The 22,795-nt window shown below is 47.5% G+C and overlaps 2 protein-coding genes and 1 pseudogene across 10 annotated transcripts in view; 1 reads left to right on the top strand and 2 right to left on the bottom strand.

Annotated features, from left to right (window-relative positions):
* Window positions 1-10,595, top strand: part of LOC149349231 (armadillo repeat-containing protein 8-like) — a 315,354-nt gene extending 304,759 nt beyond the window's left edge. For 5 of the 8 annotated variants that reach the window (XM_089578152.1, XM_089578150.1, XM_089578148.1 and 2 more), the window contains 3 exons: window positions 5,646-5,837; window positions 5,904-5,976; window positions 10,221-10,595. In XM_089578152.1, coding sequence (XP_089434278.1) covers window positions 5,646-5,837; window positions 5,904-5,976; window positions 10,221-10,381 — 426 coding nt within the window. In that variant the 3' untranslated portion in view covers window positions 10,382-10,595. Of the gene's footprint in view, window positions 1-4,016; window positions 4,684-5,645; window positions 5,838-5,903; window positions 5,977-10,220 lie in introns of those variants that run through there. The other 3 variants (XM_089578149.1, XR_016289983.1, XM_089578151.1) reach the window with 3 other exon arrangements.
* On the bottom strand, window positions 1,225-2,477 carry LOC149349232 (uncharacterized; annotated as a pseudogene).
* Window positions 7,479-22,795, bottom strand: part of Cwc25 (CWC25 spliceosome associated protein homolog) — a 36,947-nt gene continuing 21,630 nt past the window's right edge. The window contains exons 8-9 of one of the 2 annotated variants that reach the window (XM_089578154.1): window positions 16,061-16,219; window positions 7,479-10,531 (exon numbers count right to left, since the gene is read on the bottom strand). In XM_089578154.1, the coding sequence (XP_089434280.1) occupies window positions 10,417-10,531; window positions 16,061-16,219 (274 nt within the window). In that variant the 3' untranslated portion in view covers window positions 7,479-10,416. The remainder of the gene's footprint in view (window positions 10,532-16,060; window positions 16,220-22,795) is intronic. The other variant, XM_089578155.1, reaches the window with a different exon arrangement.

Genomic DNA, 22,795 nt, shown 5'->3' with positions numbered 1-22,795 from the left:
GTTTGTGCATTGCTTTGTAACTAACATAATGGTGCATATATTTCTAAAGGTTCTGTTGAACAAATCATGAAATTCATCATGTGCAATTGTGAAAGAATTTCAAGGTGGCTTTCTTGTGACATAATTGTCAAATTAGTGCTTCATTAGGAGCTTTGAAATTGAAAGTTAATGTATTAGATAACGATTTTGTGTGGAAAAGGCGTGCAACTATGCTGTCACTTATTGACAAATTTTTGGTAATCAGTCTACACATTCAGTGCAAAGTGTACCGCTAAAACCGGAATGTAGGTTGAACCGAAATGTAGGTCAACCCCAAACTTAGTGTAATTCTAAAGAATAATTTTTAAAGAATGAGTACAGAAAGACTCAACCGGCTGTATGCAATGATGGCACTACTTATTTGCATTTAATGCACAGTGCATGCCATAGGGGTGTGGGAGCCTCTTGCTGCTCACATTCTCTATGCCACCCAGCGCATTGCTCATGTCCACTTGTCGCCTAGTATCCGTTCATTATAAATAGCGCTCAATCTAAGTAGTCGCAGCTCAATCACATATCGTCACCTTGTTCTCAAACTCTTAAGGCAATTTCTGGCACACCGCCATAGAGCAAAGTCCTTGCGAGTCTAGAGGCATGTGTTAAGTTTTTTACTTTTATGCGCAGTTCATCTTATTACCGAGGCATATTTAACTGTGAGCGATTTTGCATCAGTGCCTGCTCCGGATACACCTGTAGCTGCTCCAGATTAGAGTTTTGCCCACTCCAAGACCTGCTTCCAAGTGTGAAATCCATCACTGAATTCCGCCTTACCGGAACTCGAGACAACATCATGAGGGTTATCTCAACCTGTTTTTATTCTGTAGTTCTTCGTGATTTGCTGGGCTGATGGTTCTTGCTGTGCGGTCTATGAAAACTCATTCTTTGGGGCAAGCAGGAGGTGCGGGGTTTGATCCCCAGTGCCGATGGGTAATACAGTGGGTACCAGCTTTTCCCTGGATGATGGCCACGGGGAACGTGATAGGCGGCTTGGCATTCTTCACGACGCAAAAACTCCTCGATTTGAGCTGGTCGCTGGCCGGGTCGGGGTCGTGGGGTGTTTAAGAGAACCCTCGGATGCCCATTCTTCGGTATGGGCAGTGCCGGAGGATGTGACCAGCTTCGCCACAGTGGAAGCTTAGTGGACGGCACTGGTCAGGAGTTCTCCACTCGTCAAATTTCCTCGGCTGTGTGCGATGCTCGTAGGACGGGCGGGTTGGAGCAAGAGGGCAGCGGTCCAGCACAGCTGGCTGAGGGCGGTAGGGGCTTGGGTCCCGTCGTCGAGGTGCAGGACGGCGCACTGCTGCAGCGTAAGTCATAGCTGGGGGCTCCAGAGGCTGCGTGGTTGTCGGCGTCGCACCCACGGCCTGTTGAACCTCATACCAGATGACAATCAGTGAGCGATGTAAGCTGCGGCTGCGTTCCAGTTGGCTGCAATCGTCGGAGCTCTTCTCGCACGACTTGACGTATAACCTCCCGCAGGTTATCATTAGTGGTGTCCAGGCAGCTTGCTGAGAAAACGCGCTGCTGGCGGTCATACTGGCGGGCTCGGGCATCAAGAGTTTTTTCCATGGTGAATGCCTCTTTTATGAATTCCGCAACAGTTTTCGGTCGGTTCCGGACGAGGCCGGCAAAGAGTTGCTCTTTAACTCCTCGCATTAGCAGCTTGACCTTTTCTTCTTCCTTCATGTTTGCGTCGGCACGCCGGAAGAGGCGCTTCATCTCCTCAGTGTACACTGCAACGGTCTCGTTTGGGTGTTGTATGCGAGACTGTAGCAGCTGCTGGGCTCTCTCCTTTCTCACAACGTTTGTGAAAGTCTTCAGAGGCTGCTCCTTGAAGGTTTCCCAGCTCGTAAGGCTACCCTCCTCATTCTCAAACCAGATTCTTGCTGGTCCCTCCAAGGGAAAGAAGATGTACCCAAATTTCATGGCATCATCCCAGTTGTTAAAGATAGCCACACGGTCGAACTGTTCTAGCCATTCGTCGGGGTCGGCGCCTGGCGAAGCGTCGAAGGTTGGTGGCACCCGGGGCTGCTGCAGAATGATTGGAGTTGACGTCTGGGGCAAGCTCATGGCTGACGTTGCTGTTTGCTTTCGCTTTCGGGTAGGCTCCGGCAGAGTCCCGATCTCAGGTGCGTCCCCTAGCAGACGTTGGCTTGCGCAGTGGACTGGACTCTGGTCCTGCGGTGAATGACTCGGAGGGCTGGCATCACGACTTGAAGGGGGTGTCCGGAACATGGAAGGCTACCCAGCACCTCCGCCAGATGTCACGTTGTAGTGACTGCAGTCCAGCGGTCAGGAAGACAGCAACAAGACTTGCAAACGAAGCTCTTTATTTGGGCTGACTTGCGCCCGCAAAAGAACTGAATCACTCGGCGGCGGCGTAAGAAACAAACGTGCTCATCAGTCGTCGAACTACGAATGCCTGCCGCTTGCGGCATCGCCCAGTTTAAAGCCAGCAAGGAAACTTCGAGATAACTGGTCAAGGTCATCTACAGTAATCTGGAAAAACGTAGATGCAGCTCTTCATGGCTGTGATCAATCGAGATTAGTCCAGTCACTTCTCGCGTCACAAACAAAAATGATAACACCCCTTTCCTGCGGCCTTGAGCATGAACAAACGGATACTACAATAATACGTGGCAATATGGCTATACCAGGTGTTCATGGAGTCGTGGCTTAAAAGTAATGACTGTGCAGCGACACAATCACAAATAAGGCCAGCAGTCAGGGTTCTCGTAGACGGGTCTTGCTCCCCACAGTCGGCTCCGCGCGACACCCCCAATTTCCGATGGCCATTTTTGCAAGAAGTGTACACAGCTTCAATGAGTGTGACAGAGCTTAAAGGTGCAGTGAAGAGGAATCTGAACTCGTCTTTTTGCCGCGGGAACTCCATCTACACGTTCCCAGCATTCTTAGAAACTTTGACTTATTGCCCTGTGCGGCAGATTTCCCTAATTAAATCAGATTAACGTCCGGCTCCCGCCTTTTTTTTTTTTTTGAATTCTCCCTGTACAGTGGGCGGAGTCGACCAACGCGTGGAGTGCCTTTCAGCCAGCTCCGTGGAGGCTTTGCTTTCACTTTATTTTGTTTTTTAGGTTTCCGTGAATAAATAGTTTCATTTGCAGATAGTATAGCCACAAAATAAGCCTGCAGAAATAAAAATACGCTTGGACTATTTGCTACTACGGATTGCTACGTATTACTCCGCCAATGGCAAAGCGGCAAGCCTCCACGGAGCTGGCTGAAAGGCACTCCACACGTTCGTTGACTGCGCCCACCGTACGGGGAGAATTAAAAAAAAAAAAAAGGCGGGAGCTGGACGTTAATCCGATTTAATCAGGGAAATCGGCCACACAGGGCAATAAATCAATGTTTCTAAGAATGCTCGGAACGTGTAGATCGAGTTCCCGTGGCAAAAAGACGAGTTCAGATTCCTCTTCACTGCACCTTTAAGTACATTCTCTTTTTTTTTTTTTTTCATGTAGTGGCCTTGCTTGTTCAAAATATACACGATTTTGAAAATGCCCGTTATGCCATTTAACCGTTTTCATGTGTCAGAAGTATTCGAAATGTTTGCCTCGAATCAAAGAAAACCACCGGTCGGAAAGAGCGAAACAAATGTTCTTTCTGCGGGAGCAGATGGGTCTCTTGAGGCATGTGGAGCAAAGAATACATCTGCTGGTGCATTTTATTGACCCGTGTGTGATATTAGTTAGCAGCCTGCTGTGCAACCCCCTGGCGGCCATCGCAACTGTTGTGGTAGGCTTGTGGATGTGTTAGTAGAGTTGGCAGCAGTTTCCCATAAGAACCGCTTGGAGCAGAGAAGAAAGGCCAAGCAGTTTCAGTGCAGTGCGTAGATGTCGTAGTTTGTCTTTCAAGCGAAGAATGTCCTGTATGCTATCAAATAAGAAATTCCAGTGCATCACGCATGGTGTGCCAAGAGAATGTCCTAAAATAGTCGCAATTGTTTCCGACAGCTTGGGTCTTCAAGTGCAGTTCCAGAGAGGTGGACATTTTGACATGGTGGATGTATGAACGCGCTCAAAGGATGCTGTCGACAAAGCTGCCTTAGCATCCAATACTGCTACAAGACTTAAGAGCCTGGCAAGTACATCGGATCTGACGAGGCAAGCCGAGTTGAGCGTCTTCATGGTCATGACGTACTGCCACCGCCTCCGTCTGTGACCTCATCTGGGAGAAAGAGGAAACATTCATTTAAAGTATTTCACTCCTTTTAAATTAAATGATAATAGAAAGTGCTCTGCAGTAACAGAAAGTTTTCTGACCGTAAAGAAAAAACTGAATATGTAAAAAATGAGCGGTGTTTGCATGCTTTTAATTTGTGTCATTCGGGATTAGGTGAGCATGCTAGAATGTTTTAACTGCAATGAATCTTATTTCTCTTGCTAACGCCAACCTGCAATGCCAAAGGATTGGTGTAAGCGCGTGGCTGCCCTAGCAGTGTTTGTTAGCCACCACAAGCACGAATCGTGCGCAGATCTGCATGGCAGAGGCTGTCACTACGTCCAGCGTTGAGTACGAAAAAAACCATGAAAGCACTGTTTAAAACCAAGTCCATTAATGGAGACCAAGATTTGGTAGTGAAACAGCGCCATTAAATCAGTGGCAGCTGTATGGGTTATTTATTGGGGGGGGGGGGAAGAAGTTTCCTGCAGGGCAAAAGAAGCTAGGCTGGACCAAACAGGGAGGAGCACAGGAAAGGACAGTGCCATTCCACGGGAGGGGCTCTCACCGGGGGTTCCACAAGAAAAGCCATTCTGCGTATCGAGTATTGTTAAAGTACAGATACTTTTGATTTTTGCCATGCAATTCCTCCACTGGTACACAGAAGGTATCGAAAGACCTATGCCTGCCAGGAAGTAAGACCTCCTCACGTGACACCCGGTCTGTGGTCCCTCGCAGTTTTCGCCCTGCATCCTGGTTTGTACTTGTTTGACTGTGCAATGTTTAGTGCTTGTCTCATTATTTTAGACCGCTTGAACAGTGGCAGGTGTCTGCCTCTGGCCCCTGCCAGGCAGGCAGCCACAGAAAGTGAGCTGTACGCATGTTTGCAAAGACACTAGAGTATGTTGGATGGTCGGTGATCTAATCTAGCAAATTGTGGTGCCAAAGCTTGCATTAGACCCGGTATGAGTGAGGTGAAGCACGGTGCAGCCACACATGCATTGTTGGAGAGCCACCAAATGCTGCCTCTTGAACGCTGATTTCAGCTATGCTCCACCCTAGAAGACGGCAAAGGCTTCAGTGAATGAGATTGCAAGGCCATCTTCACCTTGTGTTTTTGCTTGAAAGGCTGAGGCACTTGCAAAATTTTTACGCTGGTATCCTTTTATTGTTATCTTTTAACTTCCGGGTGTGTTCATAGATTATTCTCATTTTTTTCTGCAGCCCACAAACATTCAGTTGTTAGCACTCTGTGTCCTGCCTCGTTCTTTCACGATATTGCGGCATGAATTTGTTTTGTTGCTGGCAGGCCAGGAGGCAATTGTTGCCAACTTGTTTCCCTGAGGTTGTTTCATTTATGTATTTTTCTGTGCGCAAGATTTTGAGTGGTGTCGTATGGGGACATTTTCCATCTCCTGCAGCACATTGACCACATCATGGACAGCCATGGGACCCAGATCATGCAGGCAGTGATCCTCATTCTCGAAGGAGACCACAGTGCTGATGTCAAGGAGCAAGCGCTGTGCATTCTGGCCAACATTGCCGATGGGGACACTGCCAAGGCTTTCATCATGGCCAATGAGGACGTCCTGAAGAAACTCACCACCTACATTGTGAGTGCAGTTGTTGATGCATGTCTGAAAGCGTGGCACAACTGATGGCTGCTGGCTTGGTTGCAGGCACACTCCAATGTGAAGCTGCAGATAGCGGCTACATTTTGCATATCCAACCTGGTATGGAGTGAGGAGGAAGGTAAGGTCTGCCCCTGTTTCGTAAAGTTATCTGCGAAGAACAGTAACTGGGAGAGATCTTTCCCATAGTTTTAGCACCATTTTGAAGCCGCTTCCAGAAAGCAAACACCAGCTAGGGTGCCATTACAATCTGACAGAAGCCACCTCCACTCACCTGTGCAGTGACTACTTTTAAGCAAGGAGGCAGCAGTTTTGCAAGTGCTGTTATGTGGACATCCTTTGTTTGCTAGTGTTGTGTTGTGTGGCCCTGAATGTCTTTTGTTCACGAGTATTTGGCCTGGGCAGCCATGTAAACAAGCAGTGCATGGCTTTGTTCGAAGGCGTCTGCAAAATTCTTTTCAGTGATCTCCATGCATTGCAGATTTTTTAGAGGAGACTGTGCCTGTAATGTCATACCTGGACACACTTCACACTGAGTTGAGGCACAGAAAGACCTTTGCACATTTCACCATGACTGAGACGCAGCTCATTACGTGGCAGGCGTCCATTGTTGGCTTGATATGAAAAATGAATGGGATGACCAGACCATTTGCATTTTCCGTGAGACCACTTTGTGCAACTGTGACCAAGTTGCAAGCAAGTAAAGGATGCGTTTTTCACGTTCAGCAACGTGTTTAGAGGTGCCAGCAAGATACTCTTTCAGGTCACCCCTTTGCCATTTCATCACAGAGGACCCGAGCTTCTTGAACCCTGCGGTCACTGCACGTGCTCGTCGCCTCTTGTCCTACGCTAAAGTTCTTGTTTCGTTCGATTTTCAGTGGTAAATCCTCGTTTCATGGGAATCATAGTCTTTGATCTCATCAGAGTAAATCTCATTTTGGTCACTTCTTGATCCCTTTAATGGATGACCACCTTTACCTTTGTTTTCTTTCTCATATCTATAGCTTTTTGACCCCGGAACAAACTCGCTGGCTCAGTTGTTGCCATTAGTCCATAACTCGTCCTGGAAAATTTTATTCTGTGGTTACTGGCCTTTTCAAGTGTTGTTTTTGCGATATGTTCGTCCAGTTATCACTGTTATACTGTCTGTGGTCCTTGACATTATCAAGTATTTTAAATTGTTATTTTTGTTGCCTTGTTCAGACCATGGGACGCAGGGGGCGGACTTTTCCTTCTACTGCTGGCTTGTGTGGCAGACGCTTTGCTGGGCCTGGAAACTGCCAATTATTGTGGTTAAAGGGATTCATCATGCGCGCTCTAGGAACAAGTGCAGAAAGAATATGAGCACCACTCCCGCAGTTTTGATGGGCAGACAGCTCCCTGCCTTCTGCTCTGTGCGAACAGCAGTTTCAAGCGACGTGGGATGTCCCTGCTTCTTTCTGTCGCATGTGAAAATTTGACAGCACTCACAGACATCACGTTTTGAGACAATTTCCAGAGTATAAAAGAACTAAGTTTAAAGTAGGCACCCAATCTGACGAACCAAAGTGGCTGTTTGGGCTTGTTGGTCAGTGATCATGGTTAAAGAATGCAGCGCGAAAGGACAAGGACAAACGACTGGCGCTCACTACCAACACATTTATTTGGAGAAACGAGCAGCTTTTATAATGCCATCCAGGACCGACGTGACCAGGGAAAGCAGCAGGTGTGGGAAAACTATCTAACACAGATACACATCGTTGCACACAACATCAAAGAAACAGCACATCGAGGCAACGCAACGTCACCCCCGTACCAAAAAAAAACAATGACCAGGAAGAGCCAAAAGAAACCAGGATACAGAAGAGTGAATTATCGACTTTTGCTGTCCCCTCAGCATGAGGGAATTGACAGAAACAAAGAACAAGACAATACCGCAAAACTGTGTTAAAAGTCGAAGCAAGGCAGAGTCAAAGAGGCACAACGCAACATAATGCTACGCGAAAGCTGTGTCAAATGCTGAAAGGCATACAGAGTCAAAAGAAAAAGTTAAACACTTCTAAAGAACAAATGTCAAGCAAAGCAAAACAGAGACTTAATTATAGTGGACCTAGAAAACTCAACTCCTTGTCTGAAAGTAAAATGGAAGGGATGCCGAGGCACTTCGTCTCCTGCTTTGGCGATCAACCATTGCCTCAGTGATGACCCTTTCTGTTTCGGTCCTCGCACGTGCGCTTGAAGAAAGGTTTGCACATCTTGCAGTGGTCGTCCAGGCCGCTTTTGTTGCGTACCTGCCGGCGGTGCTCAAGCAGTTCAGGCACCTGCCGGTTTGCCCGATATACAGATGTGGGTCTTAAAATTAAAATTTTTACTGTTGGAGATACAAATTAGGTGTGTACATGTATTTCTTCTTCCTGTTTTCAAAAATATAATTAATGTATCTCAGCTAGTCTCCATAATGGGTCGTTAATCTCAATATTTTATTTTAAATGGAGTTGTAGGCTTGCTGTGTTGACTCTGCTTGTCTGTGTTCAATACGACAGCCATGCATTTGGTCACATTCAGAGTTAGCTGGGACACCCTGTATACTGGCCGTATGGCACTGTAAAGCAACACCACCGCTAGTGCTTTGCTGTTTTGTGCAAATACTCGCCGCGCTAGTAGCGAATATTGGCACACCCTTGTGTGTGCCAGATTCAAAGCTGGCAGGGTCTGACCACTTCGCCATTTCTGCAGCTGCAAGAGCCATGTCAGACCATTGTTCTCTTGGAAAACGAGCACCTGCGGCCAGCAACTACTGGATGGCGCTACTTTCTCATGGTTCTGGAGACACTGCAGTTTAGCCCCAGACAACTTGCTGTTTGCAGAGTGCGTCCCCAGGGGGGACCCGGCACAAACATTTCAAACGCAGCGTCATTTATACCACAAGTGCTTTGGGACTAGTAGTATCACCATATGCACCCATGTTTGTTTGTAAACAACAAAACCTTGTATACAGGGTGTTTTCACCTAAGAGGTTACGCAATTTTTAAAAATCGGCTTTTTGAGTTATAAGAGCACTGTTTTTCGGCATAGTGTTGTCAGTGCTGTAGTACGTTAGAATACAGCTAATATGTGCTAACTAGCACGCTTGTTAACTAATATTGAATAGTTAACTATAACTGTTAGGCTCCTTAAGGGGGAGGCGGGTCTTGAAATGAACATTTTTATTATTAAAAATATCACAATGAAATTAGCCGTGCATATGTGTTTCTTCTGCCTGTTTTCAAAAATATAATTAGTTTCAGTATATCTCAATCAGTTCTGATATTAGAGGAAAATAACTGAAGCCTAATCAGTTAAATTCTTACGGGTCGTTAAGACTCTTTCTACATATTTTGGTTTCAGTTGAAGTGAGGCTGTAGACAAAGACCTGCCATCTGAAGCTATGCTAATTATATTGTTGCAGTAGATCATCATATAGAAATATTAAATTTTGTCCAAGCACCATAATTGTGAAGTATAGTTAGGTGACATTTTATGGTTTACACAATTTGAAATGTTTGACTCAGCCACACAAAAACAGCATAGCTTAACAGTTTAGTTCTCTCTGAATTCAACAGTTTAAGATTAATTGAAGTTGCACCATAAAAACAAAGTTCCGTAAGGCTAGTCATGTGGGTAAAAAAGCTGAGAAAATGCATCACAGCCATTCGGAGGCCTCAAAAAACGGCGGAATGCGGATGTTCCAAAAATATTTCACAGTAGTGAGCAAGGCCCAGCTTTCACACAGACCCAAGGTGGCGGCCATCGAGGACACAGTTCGCTCCTCTGAAATTGCCATTTCTGAGCATCGTAGGCATGAAATTTATAGAACTTTTTAGACAGGAACTTTAGATTGTATTGATCCTGAATATGCATTTTTTTGTTCAAGACCCGCGTCTCCCCTTAATTATTGATGGACATGTAGCCCACTTTTTAGAATTTTGAAAACGCAGTTACCCTAGACGCTGTGCCCAAACAAAACTTTGGCTATTTCGATGAGTTATGTGCACTGGAGAGGTAGCTTTGCCTTCAAGCGTCTCAAAAGTGCTTGTATTTTAGAGCGACATAGGTAAAATTAGTTGGGCCACAGCGCTGAGGGTAAGTGTTTTCGAAGTTTTAAAAACTGATATGGATATTACTTGCGGTGGGCTGCACGTAAGGAGCCTATGAGTAATAGTTAGTTAACCAGCCTGCTGTTGCGTCTTGGCTGTATTCTATGCTCTGGCCGAAAAAAGCGCTTTTCTCATTCAGAAAGCTTATTTTTTAAAAAACTGTGTGAAGGTGTTGGTGGAATGCCCTGTCCTCTTGCAGTAAGAGTGCTTTGTGTAATTCCACTGTTAATGGAATGCTCTTTCGATGCAGGTGCTCGGGAAAGGCAGTCCAAGTTGCGAGAGTTGGGGGTCCAAAAGCTGCTGCAGTCTCTTCTTATCACCAGTGACACAACGCTCTTTGACAAGTATGTCCCTTCATCCAACACATCCCAGCCACCTTGTGGTAATAATGCCCTTTTGCTTGCAGGGTGAAAACGGCACTGCAGCAGTTTTCGTGATCTCGGAGTTTATTTCCTAGCAAAGTGGCTGTCCATGGCACCGCTCGACCTTTGCACAGTGCACAATTTTTGCCTGATGCGGTTTTCCACGCTCCCAGAGTCTGCAGCCTTTGCCAGCAGGGGCCTGAAATGGGACAGCCATGGTCATCAACTGCGTAGTGGAGGACAATTAAATTGTGTACATAAAAGTGCTGTGTGTTCATTGAATCATCTCAAAGGGTTTTATGCGTGCTCATCTTTATGTACCCTGACACTGGAAACTATAATAAGCGGACACAGTGATGATTTCATGCTAGCAGAAGTGAGAAACCAGAAACTACTACTAAGGCAGTAACGTTTACTAGCATTTCATCAACCGTACAGTGCACTGACAGCTTTAATGAACGTTCACATGCTACCACTGTGACCAAACACCATCTAATAGCGACTATTAAAAGCAACTATATATACAAGTCCTGAATCAGAGATACATGTCATTTATACGGTTGTTTTCACAATTTTCAGTGCCAATAAATGCTCATTTCACCTGCATTAAAATACTTGCTTCTGTTAAGATGCAGCAGGATCTCTTTATTTACAACAACGTTTTAGCACTTTTTGGTCAGTTATTAGCCCCCTTTAAAACAGCAATATTAATACTGAAGTACACCAACTACAGGCGTGCTGCCGCAGTGGCTCGGTGGTTATGGTGCTTGCATGCTGCCCGAAAGACGCGGGTTCGAACCCGCCTGCGGCGGTTGAATTTCAATGGAGGCGAAATTCTAGAGCCCCGTATGCTGTGCGATGTCAGTGAAAGAACCCCAGGTGGTCGGAATTTTCGGAGCCCTTCACTACAGCGGGTTTGAAGCTACAGGTAAATAGTGACTTGGAGCAAAGGATCATTGATTTATACCCATCACAATAGCAAACTTCATGTCATTAATCTACTCTACACAGGTACATTTAATGTCATTATATTCTAATGACATTCGCCATCAAATGAGTTTGGGGAACTCATTTTCATTTGATCTTGAATGTGCACTCTGGACACCAGCTACGCACTAGAAACAAGCAACGCGAAAAAATAATGTGAACACTGCCTAAGTTAAAAATTGTATTTATTGAGCTCTGCTAAAGAAAATTAAAATTTTGGTTTGAAACTATTTGCACTTGAGGTGGTTGTGGGTAGGTAGCTATTCAGCAGCGGCCGTGCATGACGCACGGCCCAGCCCGCGACTGTTGATCATTCTGAGTTGAGCGCTTATTGTTGGTTGGCGTTCCATGTATGTTTAGTTCGGAAGTGCTCAAAGCTATAACCGAGTGCTTCACCTTTTGGATGCCATTTTGTTTGTTTAAATTTATTTGTGGTTGACTTTGCTTGGCTTTTGATGACTAAAGTGCTGCAGCATGGCCGGAAATAATACCTGAAGCCTATAATATAGTGCTCTTGACTGGGCAGTGTGACGGCCGCAAATGCGAGGGGCCGTAGGGCGCTACCAGCAACACATACAGAGGTCTGCATTTCTGTTGCGGGCGCGTTTGTATGGAGATATTTGCGACAGCTTGTAACAAATATATCGGTTAATGTTGTTGTTGAAGGACGTGTGCTCTTTTTTTTTTTTTTCATTTCGACCCATCGACGCGTCGCGTGAAAGCAGTTCGGCTCCGGAGAAAACAGTTTGGGAAAGAGCGCCAACGTTGCCATTTAGTGTTTCATGCCAGGTGGCTCTCCAGGTGCAGCGCCGCCAGTTTAATGTATGCGGACCATATTGTATAGTGCCTAGAATACTGGCCAGTATATTCTAGGCACTATACATATTGTATTGCTAGCAGATAGCCAGGAAGATTTGCAAACTCTGGTTAATTGCTGTGGAGACTAAGGAAACGCTCTAGGTTTCAGTTTTAGCGCAACTACAGTAAAAGCTCGTTAATTCGACACTGACGGGACCGCGAAAAATTGTCGAATTATCCGAATGTCGAATTATCGAATGAACAACAAAAAACAATGTTTGCCGCAACAGGACGTATACCTTTAGTTGGCAAGGAAATCTGTAATCACCGTCCGCTTTTTCGAGCGAATTTGAGCGACTACGATAGCTCTAACAGCTGCCAGGTGCTCCGCGGCACACGCGCCGTCAGGGATTTCTTCACAGAAGTCCTCCCGCACGGACAAGGCTTCTGGGGCTTCTTTCACCGTGCACTTCGGCATTTGGTGCAACTGCTCACAATCGTAAATCGTCGTCGTTGTCAGCGCCTGTCACTTCAATTATTTCATCCTCGGTCAGCTGACAGGACACCAAGGCGAGGCGGCGCGCAGGCCCTGCGCGCTACCCACCGGAAAGCAGCGCGGGGAGGAGATGAAGGGAGCGCCGCTCCCCGCTTATCTGTTTTTTCAACCAGCGTCCGCGGGGACGGCGTTGTTGCTGGGACACGCGTCTTATCTTTCCTCTGATCTTTTAACTCTCCTCTTATCTGCACAGGGACTGTGGACGGGTGTCTTATCTTTTCTCTATCTTTTTCTCTGATCTTTTAACTCTCCTCTATCTGCACATGGCAGCGGTGGTGGCTGAGCCAGTAGGCAATCCCTTGCGATTTCCTTTCACCCTTCTCTCAGTCGCAACAAAACAGCAACAAGTAGCGCAGTAAACACGCTGACAAAGCGCGCATTTACCGAAAAAGGCGCCGTAAATAACCGTGATAGCGACTGCTGCGACACAACAAAGCACAAAAAAAAAAAAGACGCCAGCCGCTTCGGCCGCCGCTAACTCGCTTCCTCGGATGGATAGACGGATGGATGGATGATATGACCATAGGGATGGCCTATCAGCCGTACAGTAGCGCTGCTCATGGCAGTGTTTTTTTCTTTTTGCTCTCGGCACACCGGCTTGGCGGGCTGCGGAGCGAAGTCGAATTAACCGACGCATGGCAGAATTTGTTCGAATTAACGAGAGTTTCGCCCCATAGACTCCTATGTATAATTGTAGGGACCTCGCGCGCGCGTCGAATTATCCGATTTGCCTAATTAACGGGGGTCGAATTAACGAGCTTTCACTGTACCGTATTTACCCGAATGTAACGCGACCCCAATAGGGGATATTCAAAATTCCGCAAGTGCGCTTTCCCGCATAACAATGTTGCCCCTAACAAGATGGCCGACTTCGCTATAAAGGAACTACATGGGCTTCAGGACAGGCGCTAAAGGTGTGGATAGAATGTAAGAAACGTATTTTGGAAGAATCAAACAAAAAACCAGTCTTTCTTGCTTTGTTTCAGCTGGAAACGCATGGTCCGCCATCTTGTTGGGGGCAACATTGTTATGCGGGGAAGCGCACTTGCGGAATTTTGAATATCCCGAACGCGCAAGATCAAAAAACGCGAAAACACGAATTTAACCGGAGGAACCGAAATTATAGAGCACGAATCTAACGCAGGAAACTATAGGAAAAGTCGAGAGCAGCTTTATTGAAGTACAGTGCCTGCAAATTATGCCCTATCTTCATCCTCGCCACTGATGTCGTCATCAGAGCTGGACTCCTCTTTGAGACTAGTTGTTTCCCACAACAGATGGTCCTCACTTCCGTCGAGGGCGTTTGAAATGGAACATTTCTGAAATGCGCGGCGGACGGTTTCATGAGGCAGCCCGTACCAAGCAGCTGAAACCCACTGGGCAACAGTAGATGCACTCGGGCGTTTCAGTCTCCCTGCAGGTGTTGATGTCGATCCACATTCAATCCAGTCCCAATACAGCTGCCGCAAGCAAACATCCAAGGGCTGAAGAATGGACGTCATTCCACCCGGTATAACAACCAAATGGTCACTGCAGCTTTTCTTTCACGCCGGGTGACCTCGAAAAGAATCCAGCACCAATATTGATGCTGGATGCAGCAATGCACCTGGCCTTCGGTCCCAAACGCTGGAAATCCAATCTATGACGAGTCCCGAGTTCATCCAGCCTTTTTTGTGGCAGCGTACGACAACGTTGTTCGGAAATTTTTCTTTCGGGATAGTCTTCCGGCGAAAAATTATGAAGGGAGGGAGCTGCGACCTTCAGCCAAACATGCGAGCATAACTGTTATGCGATTCTTTTCGTTTCCAGTGCTTTTTATCCGAACTTCGTGTTCACCAGACTTGTGCACTGTTCTAACCATTGGCATATCAAGGTACACGGGGGTTTGGTCCGCATTCCCGATGTGTCCAAGTGGCATGTTGGTAGAGCGGCGGAGATCAATGACATACCGCTGAAACGCGAGAAGTTTCGACTCGAAGTCCTCGGGTAGTTTCTGACAAATCGAGGTAGTGCGTCGAAGGGAAAAACTGGCCCTTCGCATGAACTTCTGTATCCAGCTGCGCGATGCCTTGAATTGGTTTGGCGCCAAACCCGCGTCTTGCGCAAGTTCACGTGCTTTGCACTGAAGCATCTCAATGCTCACACCAAGAAGCCGGGAGTGTTGTTCACCAACAAAGTCCGCAAGACGACGCTCCAAATCCGGGAAGCGGCCTTTCTTGGGCCCACGGAAACCTTTTCTTTGACTGTTGCAATAGAACAACTCCTGGCGATGCTTCCTCCATCCCCTTATCGTCGATTCGTTGATGTCCAGGCTTCTTGCGGCCGCTGAGTTACCGACTTTTTCGGCGAGTAGAATAGCGTTGCGCTTGCACCCAGCGGTATACTGAGCGCGAGAGCACGCCATTTTGGAAACGTGTCGAAACACAGACCATGCGGCTATGCACTGCCTGAGGAATCGGTGGCGTAGGTCACGTGGCTCAAACGGACCGCTACGTCACCGGCGATGTTTTGAAGCCAGTCGTAAAAAGTAAAAATGCACTAAAAAGGAGAAAGTCGGTCCTCCCGTGACCACGCCACGTGATAGCGCGCGGGAGGAGCGCACGCTTCTCTTGCGCGCTTGGCTTGTGAAGGCTGGCCGCTTGGCGTCGCGCTCCCTCATTTTTTTCCTCCATGTTTCAAGGTGACTCGTTGCTGGTGCGGTGTCGTCTGCTCTGCCTTTTTTGCGTTTGCACCACATTCACGACTCATCCTGGCGTGGTTCGCATATTGGTTGACCGCTGAATTTGGAGCGCGCGACTTTGAAGGAGCAGGTCAATCGACACGCACGTAAATGCGGCACATTAAGCGAGCCTAATAATGAGCGTTTGGTGCCTTTCTTAACATTTTTATACCTAGTATTCGAATGTAACGCGCGGGGTGACTTTTCACGTCTGTTTATGGTAAAAAAACTCGCGTTACATTCGGGTAAATACGGTAAGTCAGGTGTGATGATCTTCAACGATACAAGTGATCAGGTGCTTCCAATAAAAGGCCACGAAATACCCAGAGTGGCAGACAGAAATTTCTCAGGATGTGGCTAAACGAACGGCAGCTATATACGAAAAAGCATGAGCAGTCTCTTAGGGCTGTGCGGTGTTTCTGCCATGTGTATAAACGTTAGTGCAAAAGGCTAGTTTTTTGCGCTAACGTTTGTATGTAGAACTATGCACTGACTAGCCCAGCAACAAGTGTTACTTCGAGTAAATGCTGTGTGTGCCTGCCATAACTTCCTGGCTACGGCAGGGTTTTCGCACAACGAGCCAAGTAATGCTCCTCCATTAAAAACGGCTTCAGGCATCAACTCAAGGAATGTGTTTTGGGGAATCGCAAGGCACACAGAAGTATTACCTGATAAATCCTTCCCCAGTCCTTTTGTAGTGCCTCTCCTCTTCAACTGCTTCACTCTGGCGATACTGGTTGACAAAGGTCTTGCGCTGTTCATCACGCCAGTGGGCATTCTCCATCATCTCTTTGCGAGCTGCGGCTTTCTCTTCTTCACTCAGGGGCCTGGTGAATAATAAATAAAAGCACCACACACATGCATCCTGAAGGGCTTGCTGGAGCGAGACACAAGAGTTTGAAAAAAAAAAGGCTGTCCACTTGGTGTGTACCCGCAGCACAGCAAGGACAGCGTACTTCAATACCACAGCTCTGTTGCATTTGTGATAGTACATAATTCACATGTTGCAGTTTACATTACATTTTTATATTGTTGCTATGCTACTATGAAGCAATGCATTGCTGCAGTACATCCGGTTATACGGGAGTAATTACTCATTACCATCCACCCAAGCAGGGACTCTGGAACAGAGGGGGGGGGCTGCTGCTTCTCCCCAACTTTTTTCCAGGGGCGGGCAGCCCCCCCTGATGATAGCTGATGCGGTTCGCTCGATTGGTGGTGCTCGCCGCTTCGGTCTAAGCACATAAGACGTACCAAACGTAGACTTATACCAGTTGTTACATGGGGCTCGCCTGCGACATCCCACCGCTGTCGCACGCTAGCCCCAAGGATAGCGTTGACCTGGCAGTCCGGTGTCCCGCGGAGAGCATCGGCAGGTTCCGGCAAAGGACGACGGCATCGTCTAACAAGAACAAGGTTTAATACTGCATCTTGTATGAACGGCAAGAGAAGCTGGCCCCAGAGAGAAATCTGACACCCGCACAGCAGGTGTCTCGACGGCGACCTAGCGGCAGGAGCATCCTTCAGAGGGAAAGGTTCCGAAGACGCGCACGTGTCAAACCAGCGGTGATGTTCATGGCAAGCGTCGCTGACTCAGACCCGGATCCGGCCTGGGGCAAACACCCTCTCCCCGAGCACCGTGCTCTCTGCACGCACGCACACACACGACGACACGTGGCAAGTGGATCTGTCTGGACACGATTCCTGTGACGGCAGTCGGCCAAGCGAATTGTCCGGTGCTTGGAATGATACTACTGCGTCCACATTGATCTCGCACAGCGGTGGTGAAATGTAACACGGTCTACTTACACGTCTCTCATCCCTTGAGGGTATTTTTTAATAACTACAGATGTACAAAGTTGTTGCCTCGGAAGATATCTGGGTCTCAAGATTGCAAAATCGCGGGTCTGAAAATCGTGAGCCATAACGACACGCCCCCGGATGTTCGATCACTGCCGCCAAAGAGCTACAAATTTCCAACGAACCAGACCGGAAGGTCCTGTAAATATGCATGGTTTGAGAAATTATGTGGCTGTCGTATGACTACGAACACGACGTCGTGTTTTGCAATTTGTGTCAGATAGCTTTCAAGGAAAGGGGAAAAAACGTTACAGCAGTGGAACTGTGTTTCATTCACAACGGGTTCAGTAATTAGAAAAAGGCTGTTGAAAAATTTCAGTGTCACGAGAAGAGCCAATTTCACTGTGTTTCCGCAAGCTGCCAACTGTCGAAAGAAAAAGGAATGCGTGTAGTGCAGCTATTATTGTAACACAGCAGCAGACTGCAGGAGGAAGCCAGGCAGGCACTGCGTGCAATAGTGAGTTCGGTGCGTTACCTATGCCGCACGGGTCAAGCTTTACAAGGGCAAACGAAGGACGAAGGCAATCTCCTTGATCTGCTAGATGAACGATCGCAAGACGTGCCAGCTTTGAAGAAATGGCTGGAGAAGCGAGATAGTTAGCTGAGCAGCGACACACAGAACGAGCTCATAGAAATTATGGCGCACAGCGTTCAGCGAGGCATCATCAAAGACATCAGATGCAGTCCGTTTTATGAAATCATTGCTGACGGTACCACCGACGTAACAGGCAATGAGCAGTTCACATTTTGTGTGCGTTGGGTAGATGGGATAACACTGGAAGTTCGTGAGAAATTTCTTGGCATGTACAATGCACCAGACAGCAGAGCCAAGATGTATAGAACCTTGAGGGACATGATTTTGCGTCTGGGCCTGGGCTTTCAGAACCTAAGGGGGCACTGTTTTGACTGGGCCGCGAACATGGCAGGCAAATTTACTGCCGTGCAGAAAAGGATTATGGAATCTGAACCACGGTCGATATTTGTGCACTGCAGTAACCACTGCCTAGACTTGGCACTCCAGGAACTGCGATGTCATTTACTCTCAACATTGTAAAGGATGTTTCCAATGCAATACTCCCCCGGGTAATGATGCCGGTGAGCAAGATTGTACCCTACTGCTACCACTGTGTCCAACGAGGTGGATAAGAGTGAAATCAATGGAAAGGTTCGTTGAGAACTATGAAATGGTGCAGGCAACTTTGCAGGAACTGGTGCAAGCTCAAAGCTCTCCCAGTGGCACCAGCAAGGCAGCCTTAAAAGGGTGTGAGAAAGTATTAAAGAAGTTCGAAACTTTATTGGGCATTAACCTTTCTATAGCCGTTTGGCCCATGCGAGGAATTAGCGCGGATGCTTCAATGCCCAGTTTACTGCGCTGCAGGAGCAAAAGAAGCAGCAGAGGCTCTTTGTGACTGCTCGAGCGCCTCATTTGACGTCTGTGGCAGCGGACGAACTCAAGAGCAACAGAGTTAGGTCTAAAGGAACCTCAAGCGCCCAGAAGGCTTCAATTCACAGACAAGCCTGAGGAGCTTGCAGTGCTTGACGGCAAGTCATTACAGAGAAAAGAGTTTTTTGCCGTTATCGATCGTACAGGGTCTGTCCTGAAAGTAATGAGACAAGTCGCAGTGTGGCGCGTGATCGGGAACCTTCAGCTTCGCAGTGCAAAGACCTCAGTTGGCTTCGAGCAGGTCAAGCGAGTGGACGTGCTCAAACGTGCACCCCTCTTTCGTCACTGCGTCGAGGAAACCATGGAACAGCGCAACGCGGTGAAGCTTTGCAATAAATCACCGACAGAGACATTTGACAGCATGTGGTGATGATGCTATGTCCGGATCACAAGGGTTCCAATGGCACCAAGCATTTACAAATGGCCGTGAAGACGTTCAGGACAACACAGTCAATGTTACCGTCCGTAACTGTCATCGACAGGCGCCTGGACCGCTGCTTGTTGTGAACGTCGTCACGACCGTTTTTAAATGCCTTGTGCCATTAGAACACACGACGTGGACATTGCATCTTTCCCACATGCTGTCTTGATCACGTTGATTGACTCCGTAGGTGACTTACCCAGTTTATTGCAAAGCTTCACCGCGTAGCGCTGTTCCAACGTTCGCTCCATGGATTCCTCAACGCAGCAACGAAATATGGGTACACGCTTGAAGACGTCCACTCGCTTCGCCTGCTAGCAGCCAACTAAGCTCGTCGCAATGTGAAGCTGAAGGTTCCCGCTCCTTCCCCCAAAAGCGGTTTCCCGATTGAGCGCGAGCACGCGCCACACCGTGACAAGTCTCATTACTTTCAGGACAGACCCTGTATTACCACTGAGATCCGACGGCGATTTGAACAGCCTGGCATGGAGCAACCGATTAGCCTCGAGCACATTTTGACATCAGCAGGCTTTCAGCGCAACTCGTGCTTCTCCCAACGCTCCTGAGTGACGAGGGTCCGGTCGCAAGTGAACGCATTTTACAAATTCTGCCGGGGAAGTCTACAGGCATGTGTAATACGATGGACCAGGTTGTACGGTATCTGCGCCAGCTGCTTCAGGAGAGCGATCTTTCAGTGCTCTGAGGAGAGTAAAAACATTTCTGCGCAATCGAGTGACGCAGAGGAGGCTGACACACCTTCTCCTCCTCCACGTGCACAAGAAGAGAGTTGCAGACCTGCATTTGGATGCCGTTATGAAAGAGTTCGTATCCAGAACGGCAGAACGAACAGCAACCTTCGGCCTCCTTTGATAACCTCTCCTGCTAGCCTTGAAGCTCGTCAGTCTGCTATACTATAGCTTTGTACCTAGTGCCTACTTTCATGAATATATCAGTTCACATTTGCTTCAGTGTGAGCGCGAATTCAGAAATATTAAAAATGTTTTTTTTGCAGCTTTCGAATCCGTTTATTCACTTGCGCGGTCTGCGCAGGCTTCAGTAATTTTGAAATTTCCAACCATTTTTATAGTGTATATACCAATGTAGATTAAGCGAGGATGCAATTATGTGAAATTGAAATGGCTACAATGAATTAAGACATTAATAATTAATAAGAAGTTTGCAAGAGTCAAGTAGATGCAGCTAGCACAGGACCGGGTTAATTGGAGGCATATGGGAGCGGCCGGCTGATGGTGATGAAGCAAAGACAATACTTGCCCCCCCCCCCCCCCCCCGCCCCCACTCCCAAAAACGTTCCAGAGTCCCTGCACCCAAGTGCAGCTTTACAGGCACAAAAACTGCACAGCTTTCACAGTAACTTTGTAGTAGCAAAACTCGTCAGGGGATCGAACCTGGGACCACCAACTGTCCAGAGCAGTCGCTCTACCAGCTAAGCGAACCACGGTGGTAGGGTGAGTGCAAATTGATCAATAACTGTTTTAAACTCTGTATACCCGGATGAAATATGAGAAAGTGATATTTTTTAAATACAATCAAACCCACTTAAAACATTACTCAAGTTACATAGCAATACCATTGTTACAACCGGGTTGTGCCGAAAAAAGAAAAGATGACAAACTTTATAGTGCATTTATTATTGTTATATAACCGGGTTGTGCCGAAAAAAGAAAAGATGACAAACTTTAGAGCATTTATTTTCACGGTGCAACGCAGTAGTGCTGGAACTAGACCACTAGTGCGTCACACCTCTCACAAGTGGCAGCGTCATGTGTGAGGAGGCTTCACCGCACAAACCACATGTAACGAGTGTGCAGTGGAAGAACCAAAGAAAGGACGAATGTGATCGCCCGAAAGGGCGTGCAGCACGGCTCTGTTAGCTGGCTGATACAGGCCTGCGCGAAGCTCATGCGGTCTGACTGATTTCGAGGTGCAGCCGTGCATTTGAAGTCATGCCTGGCATTGTACGCATGTCGCAGGTGCACAAATGACTCTGCCGCATAAAATTCAGGTTTGAACGGGGCTGAACGCTTGCCGTGCCAGTCATGCCTGTGCTCCCTTCAGAAGCCATGGACAGGACTGTGCTGGCAGTCCGAATTAATGTACTACATCGAATTACAAGCTTTTACTATTACACCACAGCTTGTAAGGGTTCCTGTTCATTGTTCTCTGTGCTGGTGACAGCTGCCATGTCAGTGAGGTCTCCATATGTCATGACTACATTGTCAGCGTGCAAGAATTCTTTGACTCAACACACTGCAGTCATTACTGCACTGGCGAGAGGTTTGCATGCCTCCGCGTCACTGGCATCAAGCCCGCTTTCCAGAAGCAATTCTTACGGGAAATCCAAGGGTGCAGTGACAGCTGACCAGAGAAAAACCACGCTGGCAAAGCGCGTGCACTGCCCCAAATGATTGGGAGTGCGCACTGCGCACGTGGCCAGTGATGCATGCCCTTGGGAAGAACAGGGGAAGATGGGACAACGCATGCGCTGTAGGTGCCAGACACAGCGCAGAATGCAGAAACAAAGAGAAACGCACCCCTCAGAAATTGGACTGCTCCCCTTTTCTGCACAGGCCTGAATGCATCTGTCATTTCTCCTGCCTGCGTCGCCGCACCCGGTGGTGGTGTCTCCGAATGCGGGCTCTACGCTGGCTCAGTCCATTGGTTGGCACGTGCAGTTGTAGTGCTTCCATGTTTTTGTTTCTTTTATGACCAGATTTAATTGTTATAACCAATAACGTGCTCTAACAGCATTGCTATAAGCGTTTAGTTTACCATAGAACACATGTTAAAGCTGACAGTGCTGTGACTGACCATTGCTTATATCCGATATACTGTTATAACCAGCATTGTTATAAGTGGGTTTGACTGTACTTCAAATGTTCTTTTACTATACATTTGGCCCTATGACATATTTAATTTCTAACAAATGCCTGTTTTTATGTTTTCTTTCTGGAGTGCATTCTTAGTTCAGTTTAAAGTTAGCGGAAGAGAAAACGACCTACAGTTAACCAGTGTTCTTGCATGCATGTGTTAACCCTTCACCTGCATCGTTTTCCTCTTGTCCCCCTCCTTGTCGCAGCACTGGTTTGCCACAAATGGCACTAGTTGTGATAAAATGTCATTGCAATAAGATTTGCCAGGCTAGTTGGTCCTGCACGAAAGGGTTAGGACAACATGAAAGAACATGCACGACACTGAGTGTTGTATGTGTTCCTTCATGTTGTCCTAACCCTTTTGCACTTCTAAGTGTCATGTGTGTTCTTAATGGGTTTATGGGGTTTTAACGTCCCAAAGCGACTGAGGCTATGAGAGACGCCGTAGTGGAGGGCTCCGGAAATATCGACCTCCTGGGGTTCTTTAACGTGCACCTACATCGCACAGTACACGGGCCTCTAGAATTTCTCCTCCAAAGAAATTCAACCGCCGCGGCCGGGATCGAACCTGCGTCTTACGGGTCAGCAACCGAGCACCATAACTGTGAGAGCTGCGCTGCATGTATTTGCTGCATAGCATATTGCAGCTTGGCATGAGATAGATACAAGGCTACACAACCTTGCCCTCCTCCAGGGGGGGGGGGGGGGATCCCTTGGACCGAGCTTCTTCAGCCCATCTGGGCCTGCTGCCAGTGGCGAGCAAAGCGCCCCCTCACTTCTACCT

Source organism: Amblyomma mixtum, chromosome 3 (assembly GCF_055824585.1).
Source record: "Amblyomma mixtum isolate Tamu chromosome 3, ASM5582458v1, whole genome shotgun sequence".
Classification (NCBI taxonomy): Eukaryota; Metazoa; Arthropoda; class Arachnida; order Ixodida; family Ixodidae; genus Amblyomma; species Amblyomma mixtum.
Note: the sequence above shows the minus strand (reverse complement) of the source record. Positions and strands in the feature narration are given on the sequence as shown.